Here is a 17417-nt window from a genome sequence, read left to right on the forward strand (position 1 = left end):
TAATAGATAGAGAGGGGATGGCTAACTATGTTAGTTCATCACTCGAATGATGGATTAACTGACTGAATGAAGAAAATTTAAGATGACCAAGTAATTTTTTGTCTTTTTTTAATAGCCCTATAATGCTTTCCAGAAGAGAACTCTTGGAAAAGGCAGTTTTCTGGGATGGGCAGTGTCCACAATGATTTTTCCTGCCCGTTTCATTACTGTACAAGTCCTACAGTAATGGTAGGCTGCAGCCTATGACCTTTTCTGCTGACCTGACAGTTTGATACAGTCTTCATATATTGTGACAGCACACTACACCAAAACCCACAGTTATGGCTGATGTGAGGATTCTGTCTATGATGCAGTGTAGAACTCCACCAGCATGTCCTGGGGAAGATGGAGCTTTCTCATCTACTGCTAGAAATACATCATCTGCTGAGACTTCTTTATTAGTGAAAGAGATGTGGTTCTCCTGCATGAGGTCAGGAAAACGACGATGCCCAGGAACCTAAATGTTTCAGGCCAGTCCTGGTGTGACTTCTGAAAATGCATCATCTCATACTTACCCGAATTGAAAGCTATTTGCCAATTTATTGCTGAATAACCTCCTCATCTGCAGCTAGTGACAGGTGACAAAATCATAACCCCAGATGTACACTCACTTTATTAGGTACACCTGTACACCAATGCAAATAGCTAATCAGCCAATCATGTGGCAGCAACTCAATGTGTAAAAGCATGCAGACACGGTCAAGAGGTTTAGTTGTTGTTCAGACCAAACATCAGAATGGGGAAGTAATGTGATCTAAGTGACTTTGATGCCAGATGGGTGTTTTGAGTATCTCAGAAATTATTGATCTCCTGTGATTTTCAAGCACAACAGTCTCTAGATTTAAAGAGAATGGTGCGACAAACAAAAAAGAAATCCAGTGGGCTGCATTTCTGTGGACAAAATGCTGTGTTAATGAGAAAGGTCAGAGTAGAATAGCCAGACTCCTTCAGGAAGGTGACCATGCATTACAATAGTGGTGTGCAGAAATGCATCTCTGAATATACACCACATTGAACCTTGACATGGTTGGTCTACAGCAGCAGCATTGGCCACATTACTAGGTACAGGAGGTACCTAATGAAGTACCGACTGAGTGTAGATTTCCTCACACACTACTGGGTGACTGCCCAATGGGTCAAAAAGTGGATGCCCTTTTCACCAGCTTTGTGATCCAGAGCCCAGTGGCTGATAACCACAAGATGGACATTATATTGTGGCAGATTAGCCACGTGCTGTAGAGCTTGCGCCTGTGAGTGATATTCGGGTCATCCCAACTCCTCTTCTGAGCCGTGTGTTGTTTCTTTCTTCCTTGCAGTTCCTCTGGAGATGGGAGTCTTTCTCCGGGAGCATCTGAACTACTGGTACAGCCTAAAGGCCTACTATATGGCAAAGACAATGGCTGATGTTCCTTTCCAGGTATTGTAAACTCATGGGACGTAGGATCAGAATTAGGCAATTCTGCTCATCGAGTCTGCTCCACCATTCCAACATGGCTGGTTTATTATCCCTCTCAACCCAGTCCTCATGCCTTCTCCCTGTAACTTTTGACACCCTTACTAATCAAAAGCCTAACAACCTCCAATTTAAATATATCTGAGGGCCTCCACAGCTGTGTGTGGCAATGAATTCAAAAAATTCACCACCTTCTACCTTAAGAAATTCTTTCTCATCTCTGTTTTAAAGGGACCTCCTCCTGTTCTGAGTTTGTCCCCTCTCATCCTAGAGTCTCCCACTTCTGGAACCATCCTTTCTACGTCCACTCTGCATAGGCCTTTCAATTTTTGGTAGGTTTTAATGAGATCTCCCCTCATTCATCTAAACTCCAATGAGTATAGGCCCAGAGCCATCAAACGCTCCTCATACTTTAACCACTTGTGGTACACTACATATACCTGTCTGGACACGCCCCCCCCCCCCCCCACTGCTGACTGCTCCTGTGGCTCCTCCCACTGACTGTGGCTCCTCCCACAGACCCCGGTATAAAGGCGATTGGAGACACAGCCCAGGCCTCAGTCTCCAGGATGTAGTGTGGTGGTCAATTGCTGCTTGTTCTTTCTTCCAGCCAATAAAAGCCTATATCTCGCCTCACGTCTCCGAGAGTTATTGATGGTACATCACCACTTCAATCCCAGAATCATTCTCATGAACCTCCTCTGGACCCTCTCCAATGCCAGCATATCGTTTTGTTAGATATAGGGCCCAAAACTGCTCACAATTGGAGCATAACAGTACGCTGAATTGGTGGAGCAATTCAAGCCAAGTTTGTTACAATGTGCACAAGTGAGGCACAGTACTGTTACAATGAAAAACTTGCTTTCACCAGCATCTTTAGCAGTGGTTGATGGAGGGTGGAGGGGCAGGACTTCACGGCCTATCAGAACCATTGTGTGAGTGCATCAGACAACTTGCACTGACACTCATCCATGGGTTTGGACTCCCCATGGAGGCATCTCACTGTATCTAATGTTCTGGACCAGGGCAGGCAGGTAGATGGTGATTTTGGATAGTGCAGGGGCCTGACCTAATGGAGCAGCATTGGGAATGATCAGGTTTTGCTTGTTCTGTGTGTAGGTGATGTTCCCTGTGGCCTACTGCAGTATCGTGTACTGGATGACCTCTCAGCCCTGCGACGCTCTCCGCTTTATTCTCTTCGCTGCTCTGGGGACAATGACATCACTGGTGGCCCAGTCCTTGGGCCTCCTGATTGGAGCAGCATCCACATCCCTTCAGGTTAGAGGTCAAATTGTCAGGCCTCTTCAATCACTTCCTCTCTCACCATTCCTTTCCACCTCTCTCCATATTTTTTATTTTAACTCTCTATTTTCTTTCTCTCTCTCTCTCTCTCTCGATTCTTCCTCACTATTTTTTCTCACTTCCCTCTTTCTCTCTCTCTCTGTCCATCTCATTCTTTGCCTCTCGCTCTCTTTGTCATCTCTCTCTCTCTTTCTTTTTACTCACTCTCTCTGTTTTTTCTCTCTTGCATTCTTCTCTATTCATTTCTCTCTCCCTTCTTTTTTCTCTCTTTCTTCTCTCTCTCTCTTTCTCTGTCTCCTCTGTTTGTCTCTCTCTCTTCTCTTTTTAGAAACATAGTCTGTTTTGCTCCCTGATGTAAATTAACCCTTTCCTTTCCACCCTCAGGTGGCCACCTTTGTGGGTCCAGTCACTGCCATCCCGGTACTGCTGTTCTCTGGATTCTTTGTCAGCTTTGACACCATCCCCAAATATCTCCAGTGGATGTCGTACATATCTTATGTCAGGTACCTCAACGCATCCATACATAAAGGGGCTTTCTGTATCAAAGGACCACCCCCTTTGACAATATAAATGAAGACTAAGCCTGATGTTGACCATGTCCCTTAGGGCATGAAATGCTATGGGGCGAAGTCAGGAGATTGGGGCTGACAGGAAATTGGAATCAGCCATGATGAAATGGCAGAGTGGATTCAATGGGTCAACTGGCCTAATTGTGCTCCAGTACCTTACAGTTGTATCCTTTTGGGCAGGTGCTCCAAGAAGAAGACTTATAGTCTACTTTTGGGACATGGTGGTGAAGTGTTGATGGGTGAGGGTTCTGCTGTGACAGGCACCGAACGTGTAACATAGTAGCTCAATATTGCATTCTGGTTCTTTAACTTCTCTGTCTTGGTTCAGTATATTTTAGGTCTTTTGGCATATTTCTGTGCAACACACACAGAATTCTGGAGGAACTCAGAAAGTCAGTCAGCATCTGCATCAGGGGTTCCCAAACTTGTTTACGCCGTGGACCCCTGCCATTAACCAAGGGGTCCATGGATGCCATGTTGGTAATCCCTGATCACCATGGGCAACTGCTAGTCTTCCATACAGCCTTGCTCAGGCCTCAGTCAACATCGAAATCGATGGACAGCCGAAGAAGAAAAAAGAAGAAGAATCCCTGATCTATAGAGAGGAATAAACAGTTGACCTTTTGGCTGAGTCCATTCATTAGGACATCATTTGTGGTGCTAAATGGACAGTAAACATTTCAACATCTATGGATAGAAATAAAAAGGTTGACATCTCAACACAAAAAGTCGACAGTTTATTCCTCTCTTTGATGTTGCCTGATCTGCTGAGTTCCTCCAGCAGACTTTATGTGTTGCCCTGGATTTCCATCTACAGAATCTCTTGTGTTTATGGTTAACATCTGTATTGTGTAGGTGAGTGATAGAGTCAAAGGGGATGGAATTGATGAGAATTTGGGGAAAATAAAATGGAGACTAGTGTAGGACCAGTGTAGTTGGGTGGTTGATACCCAGCACTGTTGTTGAAGGCTGAATGGCCTGTACTAGTTTGAATTTTGGACTTGGGCACTGACAGAAACTCATTGCCTCTCCACAGATACGGCTTTGAGGGTGTCATCCTATCCATCTATGGTCTAGATCGCGAGGACCTTCACTGCGAGAAGGATGAGACCTGCCACTTCCAGAAGTCAGAGGCCATCTTGAAAGAGCTCGACGTGGAAAATGCCAAGCTCTACCTCGATTTCATCGTCCTGGGAATCTTCTTCGTCTCCCTCCGACTCATTGCCTACTTTGTGTTACGGTATAAGATCCGGGCTGAGAGATAAAGCCCGGCCACACAGTTGGTCAGTAATGGTAGGCAGTTCTGTCTGTCTCACTGCCATGACATTGGATCTCAGGCATGCTTTGCCATGGGAGTAGAAGGTAAAATCTCTGGTGCTGAGCTCTGAGTGTGGGATCTGGCAACTTGGTCAAAAAAATTCACCCGGCTGGCAAAGCTTCCCCGTCCAAATGTTAAGATGTCTTCATCACAAGTCAGTTTTCCCCTCTGAATGGGACAACCATGCCACACAGACGCATCTCACAGTGTCAAAAGATAGAGCAAACTTATTCCTGTTACTGTGTATTCAGAGGAAGGATGGGGTTATTCAGGAGGAAGGCTGCTGGCAGCTTTGAGAGTGGATTGGATGGACAGGTGGTGGGAAAGAGAGGATATTAGAGTAACATTTCTTTCCAGAATTTCTGCCTCACTCTGTAACAGCAGCAAGTTACAGTTGCATTTTGAATGTGCTTTAACAAAGGAGATGGCTGACACTGGAATCTGGAGCAACATACTAGTAGCTGGAGGAATTCAGCAGATCAGAGGGAGGGAAGAATTAGGCTATTCAGCCCAGTGAGTCAGTCCCACTATTCAATCATTTATTTATTTATTGAGATACAGCAGTGAATGGGCCATCCCGACCCATTGAGCCACACCACCCAGCAACCCCCGATTTAAGCCTAGCCTAATCGTGGGAGAATTTACAATGACCAATTAACCTTTTTTGGACATTTTTCAGCTGTGGGAGGAAATTGGAGAAAACCCATGCACTCCATTACAACTTCTTTAAGGGGTTTGCTGGGATTGAACTCCAAACTTTGACCTTCAAATGGTAATCATGTTGTGCTATCCACTATGCTACCATGGCACCACATAGTTAATTTTATTTCAACCCCATTTTTTGCCTCCTCTCAGTACCTCTTAACCCCTGTAGCAATCAAGAACCTATCACTCCCCACCCTAAAACCACCCAATGATTTGGCCTCCACAGCCCTCTCTGGCAATGAATTCAAAAGGCCCTTATGCCAGGTTTGGGCCCAAAATGTTAACAGTACTTCTGCCCCCCCACCCCCTCACAGATGGCCTATTGAGTTCCTCCTGTAGGTTATTTGGTGCTCCAACAGAGGGTGTTGGCTCTCTCAGAAGGTACTTGGAGCCTTGAAGATTGTGTCTGTTATTTATGGACTCAGGAGTGAACCTCATTTAGAATAGTTATTAGCTGTCTCCATCATCACCCTTACCTTCCTCTTCCTGTCTCCATCTCCCTTTATTTTTCCATTTGTCTTCCTCCTCCACCTATCACCTATGTGCCTCTGTTCTGAAACTTCACCCCTTCCCCTCCCCTAAATGACTCATTTTCCCCATCATCCTTCACCCCTTCTCAGTCCACCTATCACTTACTGGCCCCCCTCTCCTCCTTATACTGGCTTCCTTCCCTCTCCTGATGAAGGATTTCTACCCGAAACATTGATAAATCCATTTCCCCTCCAACAGATGCTGATCGACTTACTGAGTTCCTTCTGCAGATTATTTGTTGTTCGGATTCCAGTGTCTGCAGTCTCTTGTGCATCCATGTTTAGAATTTGTACTGAGTTGTCTCGGAGGTTTGCTCCAGCCCTTGGGAAGACTGACTTGGTACCAAGTGGGGAACCCTTGCTCCTCAGTTCCTATGTCAGATTGAAGGCTTGAAGTTCAAGAATAAATCCAATAGATGGCCTCATCCTGTTGGATTGAGTTGAAGTATCCCACTTGACTTTGCCAACCTGGGAGATGGGGAGATGCTGGTGACAGAATGGTGTAGCAGTTAGTGCTGCTGTCTACAGCTCCAGTGACCTAGGTTCAATTGTGATGATCGATGTGAAGTTTGCACCTCTTCCCCGTGGCCACCTGGGTTTGCCCTTCAGAGAATATAGAACACTCCAGCACAGTACAGGTTCTTTGTCCCATGATGTTGTGCCAAACTTACAACTTACACTGAGGTCAATCTAACCCTTCCCTCCTACATTACTCTCAATTTTTCTATCATCAATGTGCCTATTTAAGAGTTTCTTAAGTGTCCTGAATATATCTGCCTCTACTCTATAGGGGGTTTCACACAACCACCATTCTCTGTGCAAAAAAAAAACCTACCTCTGACATTCCCTCTCATACTTTTGTTCAATCACCTTAAAATTATGCCCTCTGGTATTAGCCATTTCCTGGGAAAAGTCTCTGGCTACCCATAGACATTACAGCACAGAAACAGGCCTTTTGGCCCTTCTTGGCTGTGCCAAACCATTTTTCTGCCTAGTCCCACTGACCTGCACCTGGATATAATTCAGTCTATGCCTCTTATCATCCTGTACATCTCAATCAAGTCACATCTCATCCTCCTTTGCTCCAAAGAGAAAAGTCCTATCTCGCTCAACCTATCCTCAAAAAAGCTTGGGTTCACTATTTCCTCTCACATATGAAAGGTGCTGTGGGTAGGTTAACCGGCAACGGGGAGTTGTCCCTGTTGTTAGTTAAGTAACTGGGAAACTAGGGTGGTGGGCTGAGGAGTTAATGGACATGGGAGGCAGCAGAAACAAGTGGGAGAATAGTTTTTATGGAAAAACAGCCCCACAAATTTGATTTTATTATCTTGACCATTTGTTGGAAGTTTTTCCAAACTGGGTTAAAATTACTTCCCTCCAGACCCATAGAAGTGGGCTGAATAGGCCTTTTGTTTTCCACGTGGACAATCTGGGTGCATTGAGGCTGTATGTCAGAGCCAGTGAGGTCAAACTATCCATTTCCCACCTTCCTCACTCACCATCCCACATGCTTGCTGTACAAAAGGATCCAAGCTGGGCCGCTTGTGTTTTCTGTCCTGCTTCCTACCGCAGGCTCAGGGTGCGGGATTGGGCAGGTTCCAGACAGTCTTGGGCTGCAAAGCTTTTGAGCAGAGCAGGCTACAGGTTAAGGTGGTGGAAGTGGGGATAATGTAATATTCTCCATGCATCCTATATGATCTCAGTGTCAAGCTACAGGGGGCTTACTTAACAGCAATTAGAGCAACAATATCTGATTGGCTGCCATCAAGAACCCCTCATTTCCACAACTTCCCTGGTCCACTCTTCCACCCACTGTATTTCCCTCATTAAATTTGTTCCAGTCTTGCCAAACATTTGCACAGGACTCTGGTCATTCTGACTGATGCCCTGTCTGGATTTAAGGCGCCCTCTCCAGAAGGTGATTAACCGTGGCCACATGGGATACAGGAGCTCTTCAGTTGGAAGAATGTTGTGAATTCAGACAGTTTCCAGATTTCTCTCTGATCTCAGCCGTATCCTTGATGGTTGTGGAACCAAGATAATTGGATGGAGTGGATTCTCACAGTCAAAACCCATAGCCAGGGTGTACTGCCATAATTTTCTCTCAGCTGCCATGTCTCCTCACATGGAATCTTCTTCAAGAATGTTTACCAGTCGGTAAGATAGAAGCAACGATCAATGCAAACTAAACATTAAATTTGAAACCTACTTTCTGTTAAACAACTATGCTACAGAAATGTTCTTTGCCATGTCTCCTCCTTTGAAGAGTGAGGGGAAGGCATTTTTAAGTTATTGTAAATAGTTCAAATAGTACAATTCAACGTACTTGAATCTGTTGCACGCTCCAATGCAGTTGTGAAACATAAACGTAGCATTCTCTTGCAAGGGGTTGGTTACTCATCTTTAGGAGGTGGGGGATGTGGACGGGGGAGTCTACCATCTTTCTTCTTCTGGTGAAAATGTGACTCCAGAACCGACAGTGTGTGGTTGACATCTTCTTTAATAAGGAGCAATAAGGCTTAGACACTAAATAAAGATGTTGCAGTGTCAGGTATTTAATGATCTTATCTTTGTCAATGGTCTTCATCTTCTATTGTTTATTTATGTTTACAGGATATGGTCATCACTGATAAAACCAGCATTTGTTCTCATAGAGTCATAGAAACATACAACACAGAAACAGGTTCTTCGGCCCCTCTAGACTACGACAAAACATTTAAACAGCCCACTCTCACCAACGCACTGGGAACATGGGCCTCCGGACCCCTAGCAAATCACGTGTGTATCCAAACTTCCTGTAATCGAGTTCACCTGCACTGCTTGTGCTGGCAGCTCATTCCACACTCTCACTACCCTTTGTGTGAGGAAGTTTACTCTCATGTTCCTCTGAACCCATGACCTCCAGTTGTAATGCCATCTGACCTCAGTGGGAAAAGCCTGCTTTCATTTACCCTGTCGATACTCCTCATAATTTTGCATAGCTCTATTAAATCTCCTCTTAATATTCAATGTTCTTCTGTCTTTCCCTAAATACCCTTAAACTGAAGAGACAATTATAAGACAATAAGAATATATTCAATAATTTGGCCCCCACAACCATTTGTGGCAATGAATTCCACAAATTTACCACCCTCTGGCTGAAGAAATTCCATCTCATCTCTGTTCTGAAGGAACACCCTTGAATTCTTGGGCTCTGCTCTTTAGTCCTAGAAGATATAGCTATTAGATTAGCTGAAGAATCTGATTTCCCAAACCAATAGACCAAGCGACCATAAGACATAGGTGCAGAATGCGGCCATTTGGCTTAATGCAAATAATGGGATTAACACTAGCTGGCATGGACAGGATGGACTGAAAGAACCTGTTATTGTACTGTATGTTTCTGTGAATCAAAAGACATCAGAGCAGAATTAGATCATTTGGCCCATCAAGACTACTGTGCCATTCCATCATGGCTGATTTATTATCCCTGAAAACCCCATTATCCTTCATTTTCCCTCATTTTCCCTATAACTTTTGACGACCTGACTAATCAAGAATCTGTCAACTTCCACTTTAAATATAGCCGATGACTTGGCCTCCACAGATGTCTGTGGTGATGAATTCCACAGAGAGGCCACCTGACTAAAGAAATTCCTCCATCTCTATTCTAAAAAGACATGCTTCTATTCTGAGGCTGTACCCCTTGGTTCTAGACTCTCCCACTGTAGGAAACATCCACTCTAGACCTTTTATTATTCAATAGATTTCAATGAGATCCACCCTCAGTCTTCTGAACTCCAATGAGTACAGGCACAGAGGCATCAAACGCTCCTCATACATTAACACTTTCATTCCTGTGAGCCTCCTCTGGACCCTCTCCAAGGCCATCACATCCTTTCTTAGATAAGGGGCCCAAAACTGCTCACAATGCTGAAAGTCCAGTCTGACCAATGCCTTCTAGAGCCTCATTATCTTTGAGGTCCTTGATGCAATAATTAATCTTCACTTCCTGGACTAGCAGGGAGCATTAGCTGTCCCAGTGTGACTCATTATCCATGTAGTATGCACCATATTATTGCTGCCAATTCAGTCCACCGATACTATCACAACGGTAGCTTAATTCTTTGAAAGCTGATGGGTTTACAACTGCATTTGAGAGTTGAACCACCTTCCTCATCCACAGGCCTTGCACTGAAAACGGGGCAGCATGAACAGTATAGAGAGATTATGCTTGCTCCTTTAAATAATAAGCTAGACTTTCAGAAATGTACAGGTGTTTAGAGTTATTTAAAAATTTGCATTGTGTCACCAATCAGCTGGCATCAACCCAGCTACAAATTGCACCCTATTATTAGGCAGTATTTCTGTACAATATAATGTCTTAATGCTCTTTGAGATGTCAAAGTTTTAGTATATTGGTTCACTATGATGAGCCACTCTCAGGTTGGAGGAGCAACACCTCGTATTCTGTTAGGTTAGCCTCCAACTGAATGCGTGAGCAATGACTTCTCCAGCTTCCTGTATTTTCTCCCCTTCCCCTTCTCCCCTTTTCCATTCCCCATTCTGGTTCCCCTTTTACCCCTTCTTCTCCTCCCCTACCCATCACCTCCTTCTGGTGCCCACCCTCCTTACCTTTCTCCCACGGTCCTCTGTTATCTCCTGTTGGATTCTTTCTTCAGTTCTTTACTTTTTCCACCTGTCACCTCCCAGGTTCTCAGATCACCCTCTAACCACCTATCTTCCCCCTCACCCTGGTGTTGCCTATCACCTTCCAGCTTGTAATCCTGCCCTTGCCCCCTCACCTTCTTACTCTGACTGTTTCCCCCTTCCTTTTCAGGCCTGATGAAGGGTCTCGGCCTAAAATATCGAATGTTTATCCTTTTCCATGGATGCTACCTGACCTGCTGAGTTCCTCCAGCATTTTGTGTGTATTACTGTCAGTATAAAACAGGCTGCTGGGAATGAATGTATGTGCTGATACTGGTCAGTTTTATTTTCTTTGCTTATAATAGGATCAGTTAAATAAAAAATATTTTTAAGAAACTTGTCTTTTTTGTCTTCAAAGGTATCATGTATTGGGTGATGTTGTCCTTCATAGTTCAAAGTAAATTTTAAATCTAAGTACATCTATGTTACCATATACTATCCTTGAGATTCATTTCCTTGCAGGCTTTTTCTGGAAAATAAAGAAATACAATAGAATCTATGATATACCATACATAACTAAAGACTGACAAACAACCAATGTGCAAATTTAAAAAAATACTGAGTACATGAGTTGTAAAGAGTCCTTTGAAAGTTGTGGAATCAGTTCAGGTTTGTGCGAATGAAGTTACCCACTCCTGTTCAACAGCCTGATGTTTGTAGATAAGAACTGTTCTTCAGCCTGATAGTGTGGGATCTAAGGCTTCTGTACCTCCTGCCTGATGGTAGTAGCGAGAAGCGAGCATGGTCAGAATGTTCGGGGTCTTTAATGATGGAGCACTGTCACTAGAATGCAGTATCCTTTAAATGAACTTGACGGCGAAGAAGACTTTGCCTGTGACGGAGGTGTTGTATCCATTTCTTTCTGGTAGTATTTTCTGTTCCTGGGCATATATGGCCAACGTCCAAAACTGTGGCTTTGTTTAATGTTACTGAGGAAAAACTTGACTTTAATCCAGTGAAAGTGGGCACCAGCCATTGATTGTACTTGTCTCAGTAGGTGTTGGCAATTGTTGGCCGTTACTCTTACCACTGGAAAAAAAACAAAGAGCACAAGAGACCATTCAGCCTTCTAGGCAGCTTCACATTCAATAAGACCACATCTAGTTATTTACCCACGTGCCTCTTTTCTACAATAACCCTATACGACTACCTTTAAAATCAATCAGTTAAATAAATTCAGCAGCTGAATCTCCACAGAATCAGAATCAGGTTTATTATTACTGACATATATCATGAGATTTGTTGTTTTGTGGTCAGCAATACAGTGCAATACCTAAAAAAATTGCTATATGTTGCCAAAAAGAAATAACGCAAAACAAATCTGATGGCAGAGGGGAGGAAGAGGTCCCTGAGTCATTGAGTGTGTATCTTCAGGCTCCTGTACCTTCTCTGTGCTGGAAGTAATAAGAGGAGGACACACCTTGGATGGTGAGGGTCCTTAATGATGGATGCCACATTCATGAAGCGTTGTCTTTTGAAGATGTGCTTCATGGTGGGCAGGCTAGTTTCCATGATAGAGCCGGCTGAGTTTACACTTATACGGTGTGGTATTGGCCCTACCAGCCCATGTGCCCACCAAATACACTCATGGTACCAATTAACCAACTAGCCTCTACATCTTTGGAAAGTAGTAGGAAACCAGAGCACCCAGAGGAAACCCACACAGTCATGGAGAACGAACAAACTCTTTGCAGACATCAGGGGAATTGAACCTGGATCACTGGCACTGTAATAGTGTTACACCAACCATCATGCAACTGTGACGCCCAGCATTTCTTTGTCTTGTGGCCGTCTGGAAGGAGATGAATCTCAAGGTTGTATTATGTATACATACTTTGTTAATAAATGAACTTTGAACTTCTTTTAAGGACCTTTCTGTCTTCAAGTGGTTCAAGTGAAATCTGGACAATTTAAGTTAACGTCAAGTTCATTGCCATCTGCACAAGTACATATTGTATGTATATGCACAGTTGCAATGACAAACTTGCTTGCAGTAGCATCATGGGCACATAGTATTAGATAGACAGCATTGCTTTTTCTATCAGTGGTTAACTTCACAATGTTTCCTTCTCATATTCTATCAGCTGTGTCCTTTCCTTACCAGATTCTCATGAAGTCTCTCTGCATACTCCTCATGGCTGTGTGTCATCAGAGAAAATCCTGCTCCCAACCTTTCCTCCTTACTATTCCTATTTTTGTTCACATTACACTTGGTCTACCATCTTATTTCACAATTTGTATCTGTGATTTCTGCACGCCACACAAGATTTAAATTTGCTCCTCTTCCAAGTGTTTTATTCAGTGTTATGTGTGACTAATTTGGGAATGTTAGTGCAACAATTGCTGAGCATTACATTGTTGTCTCTCTCACATTTATCCATATTCTTATGCTTTGAGGCCTGGAGTTTGGGGTCTTCATCCAGGGTCTTCATTCATTGTCATTGGCAAGTCCTGGGAGCAATACTGAAAATCAAAGCCTGAAATTCAGTCGGAGGCCAAGACCCAATGGCCAGAGCCCTGGTTCTGAAAGTCCATGAGTATGGAAGTTCACTGTGATAGGAGAAGGCCCAATGTCTGCGTATCCACGAGTCCACAGGAAGCTGGAGGCCCAAAGGCAACCTGTCCTGGAGCTGGAGGACTGTCTGTGAATGTGAGAGGGAAGAATAGGGCTTGTTTTGTTGCTGTTGTTTATGTTGTTCTGCTGAACATTGTGGGCATGCTATGTTGGCACCAGAATATGTGGTGTCAGGTGTAGGCTGTTGAGACATTTCACTGTGTTGACATTTGTTAACGCAAGCGACACCTTTCACTGTATTTTCGATGTACGCGTGAAAAAAGTTGAATCTAAATATTATCCTGCATCTCCCCGCCTTGAGTGAACTTTCATTATGGCGGATATATGGGGAAATGGTAGAACCATGGGAGGCATAGATAGAGTGGACAGCCAGCAACTTTTCCCCAGGCTGCAAAGTCTAATACCAGAGGACATCCCACAAAAAGTAATAGATACTGTGCACCCAGTCCATCCCTGCAATTGAGCACATCTGCACGGAGAGCTGTCGCAGAAAAGCAGCATCCATCATCAGGGACCCCACCACCCAGGACATGCTCTCCTCTCGCTGCTACCATAAGGAAGAACATACAAGAGACTCATAACTCACACCACCAAGTTCAGGATCATTTATACCCCTGAACCATCAGGCTCTTGAACCAAAGGGGATAACTTCACTTGTCCCATTACTGAACTGTTCCCACAAACTATGAACTCACTTTCAAGAACTCTTAAGTTCTCAATATTTATTCAAAATTCAAAGTAAATGCCCTTGCATGCTATCAAGACAATCAAAGTTCAAAGGACATTTATTATCAAAGTGCAAATATTTCACCATATACCACCCTGAGATTCATTGTCTTGTGGGCATACTCAATAAGTTCATAATGGGATAATAGCCATAATAAATCAGTGAAAGACTGCACTTGCTCATGCATTCAAGCAATGTAAAAAAGACAACAAACTGTTCAATACAAAAAGAAATAATAATAATAAATAAATAAGCAATAAATAAAAAAAAACATGAGAAGTTGAATCTTGTGACAATGCTCCGTGTAATTGTGCTCTATTATTGGGAAGGCTTTACCCGTGATGGGCTGCGCCATATTCACCACTTTTTGTAGGATTTTCCATTCAAGGACGTAGGTGTTTCCATTCCAGGCTCTCATGCAGCCAGTCAATATATTCTCCACCAGGCACCTATAGAAGTTTGTCCAACTTTTAGATATCATGCCAAATCTTTGCAAACTTTGCAAAAAGTTGCTGCTGTGCTTTCTTCACAATTGGGCTTCCGAAATGATATCACGAAGGAATTTAAATTTGTTACTTCGCCACCTCTGCTCCCATGATGAGTACTGGCTTATGGATATCTGCTTTTGTCTCCCTGAAGTCAATAATCAGCTCCTTGATCTTGCTGACATTGACTAAGGTGATTGTCGTGGTACCACTTGGCCAGATTTTCCCATCTATATGCTGATTGGTCATATTGCTTATTTATTTATTTATTTTAATTTTTCTCTTGTAGTTGCACAGTTTGTTGTCTTTTGCATTGGTTGGGTGTGGTCCTTCATTGATTCCATTTTGGTTCTTGGATTTACTGAGTTTGCCTGCAAAAAATGAATCTCAGCATTGTATATGGTGATATATATGTACTTTGATAATAAATTTGCTTCAAACTTTGAACATCTTTCTAATGCAGGGGTTCACAACTTGGGGTCTATGGACCTCTCATTTAATGGTAGGGGTCCATGGCATAAAAAAGGTTGGGATCCCCTGTTTAATGTGAGTGGGGGAAAGTATACGGAAGATGTCAGAGATAGGTATTTTACACACAGAGATGGGCACCTGTGATGCACTTTCAGGGGTAGTGGTAGAGAGGATACTATCAGGACATTTAGAAGTCTCTTAGATGGGCACATAGGTATGAGAAAATGAAGTGTTCTGGGTTGAGTAGGAGGGAAAGGTATGGAGAAATTTGTTGATGTTGGTGCAACATTGTGGGCTAAACATTGTCATCAGCCGTGGTTGGCAGCTCATCTAGGAGAAGGAAAATTCTGATCTCAACCCTCAGCTGCCTTGCAGCTATACCCACTCATGGGGAAGGCTTCAAGAGTAAACCCCAAGGGAAAAATCTGGAGCTGGAGTCCCTAATGCAGTCCTACGTTGAGTTCAATGCTGACTGGCAACTCCTGCAACACTGCAGGTACTAAACTGTATCAGTCTCTGCTGTTCCTTCAGGTTCATCAGATGTGTGGAGAAGGGGAGATTGTTATATGGGCAACAGCTTGCCCTCCATATCATACTGCCCAGGATTGTGAATCTAGACAGCTAGGACGCAATGTCCATGGTTGACCCTGACTGAAGGAGGCCTCACTCACTCAAATCTATAAGATCATAAGACATTGGAGCAGAATTAGGCCATTCAGCCCATTGAGTCTGCCCCATTATTTAATCATGGCTGATCTATATCTCTCTGAACCCCATTCTTCTGCCTTCTCCCTGTAACCCTTCAAGCCCTGACTAATGAAGAATCTATCAACCTCTGCCTTAAATATACCCAATGACCCGGCCTCCACAGCTGCCTGTGGCAATGAATTCCACAGATTCGTCACCCTCTGGCTAAAGAAATTCCTCCTCTCTGTTCTAAATAGATGTCCCTCATTCCTGAGGCTGGTGGCCTCTGATCCTAGACTCTCCCCACTATAGGAAACAGTCCTCTCCGCATCCACTCTGTCTTGGCCTTTCAACATTCAATAGGTTTCAATGTGATCACCTGCCCCCCCCCCCCCCCCATTCTTCTAAATTCTGGCAAGTAGAGGCCCAAAGCTTAGATTTCATGAAAAGCTTTTGTTTCCATGCTACTCAGACAGGACCTTCTACTAGTAAGTGCATTAAGGTTGCACAAAATGTCAAAGAATCATCGTATTACAGTCACAGAGAAAGTGCAATACCAGTAGATAAATAAGGTGCAAAGGTCCTGACAAGTTCAATGGAGAGATCAAGAGTTCATCTCTAGGGTGTCCATTCAACAGTCTTATAATAGTAAGATAAGTTGGTAAATTGGTTTATTGTCACATGTACTGAGGTACAGTGAATATACAGTGATACTCTTCACACAGATCATTTCATAACAACCGTGCATTGAGGTAATACAAGGTAGATCTGCTGAGAGCAGCCTGCACATCAACACACTCCAGCACCAATTTGCTTACAGGATAGAAGCTGTCCTTGAGCTTGGTGCTATATGTTGTCAAGCATTTGTACCTTGTTCCCAATGGGAGGGAGAAGAAGAGAGAATGTCCATAATGGGCGGGGTCCTTGATTATGTTGGCTGCCTTACCGAGTTAGCAGGAACATGGAACAGTACAGCACAGGAACAGGCCCTTCGGCCCACAATGTTGTGCTGAACCAATTAAATTAGTAATCAAATGGCCAACTAAACTGAATCCTTTTGTCTGCACCATGGCCATATCCCTCCGTTTTCTTCATGTTCAAAGTTTAAAGTTCTGAGTAAATTTTATTATCAAAAGTCACAATATACAACCATGAGATTCACTTTCTTGTGAGCATACTCAATAAATCTATAGAATAATAACCATAACAGAACTGTGTCTGTTTAAACATCTCTTATAAGTCCCTGATATATCAGCATCAATCACCACCCTAGGCACCCACCTCTTTCTATGGGGAAAAACTTGCCCCTCACCTCTCCTTTGAAATTACCCCCGTCACCTCAAATGCATGCCCTCAGGTATTAGACATTTCAACACTAGGAAAAATATACTGCCTGTCTAACTCTAACTATGCCTCTGATAGTCTTATAAACCTCTATCAGATCTCCCCTCAGCCTCTGCTGCTGCAGAGAAGAACAACCCAAGTTTGTCCAACCAGGAAGTAGAGACGGAATCAATAGAGAGGGGCTCTGATTTACTTGATGTACCATGGCAGCTGTATTCATCAAATTTGTACATTCTTCCTGTGACTGTGTGGATTACTGTTTGACTCTCCATTTTTCTCTCACATCCCAACTATTCTCAGGTGTTCATGCAGGCAAATGGAAGGTGAATCAATGGGGAACTGATGGACATGTCAGGGTCAAGGATCAACTTTATTCACCATATATATTTACATTTTACAGGAATTTGGTGTGGTGTGTTGGTCAGGGCATGACATGTATCAAAAACACATTTCAAAATTATATGACTATAAAAATATATAAAGTAAACTTAAAGGTTAAAGTATGGATATGAAATAAAATGTG

General features: G+C 43.3%; 1 protein-coding gene across 3 annotated transcripts in view; it reads left to right on the forward strand.

Moving 5' to 3' along the window:
- Positions 1–10941, forward strand: part of LOC140727484 (ATP-binding cassette sub-family G member 1) — a 65185-nt gene extending 54244 nt beyond the window's left edge. For all 3 annotated transcript variants that reach the window (XM_073044822.1, XM_073044823.1, XM_073044827.1), the window contains 4 exons: positions 1356–1456; positions 2612–2770; positions 3179–3297; positions 4400–10941. In XM_073044822.1, coding sequence (XP_072900923.1) covers positions 1356–1456; positions 2612–2770; positions 3179–3297; positions 4400–4628 — 608 coding nt within the window. In that variant the 3' untranslated portion in view covers positions 4629–10941. The remainder of the gene's footprint in view (positions 1–1355; positions 1457–2611; positions 2771–3178; positions 3298–4399) is intronic.
- The last annotated feature ends 6476 nt before the right edge of the window (positions 10942–17417 follow it).

The sequence above is a fragment of the Hemitrygon akajei genome, chromosome 5 (genome assembly GCF_048418815.1).
Source record: "Hemitrygon akajei chromosome 5, sHemAka1.3, whole genome shotgun sequence".
NCBI classification, from domain to species: Eukaryota; Metazoa; Chordata; class Chondrichthyes; order Myliobatiformes; family Dasyatidae; genus Hemitrygon; species Hemitrygon akajei.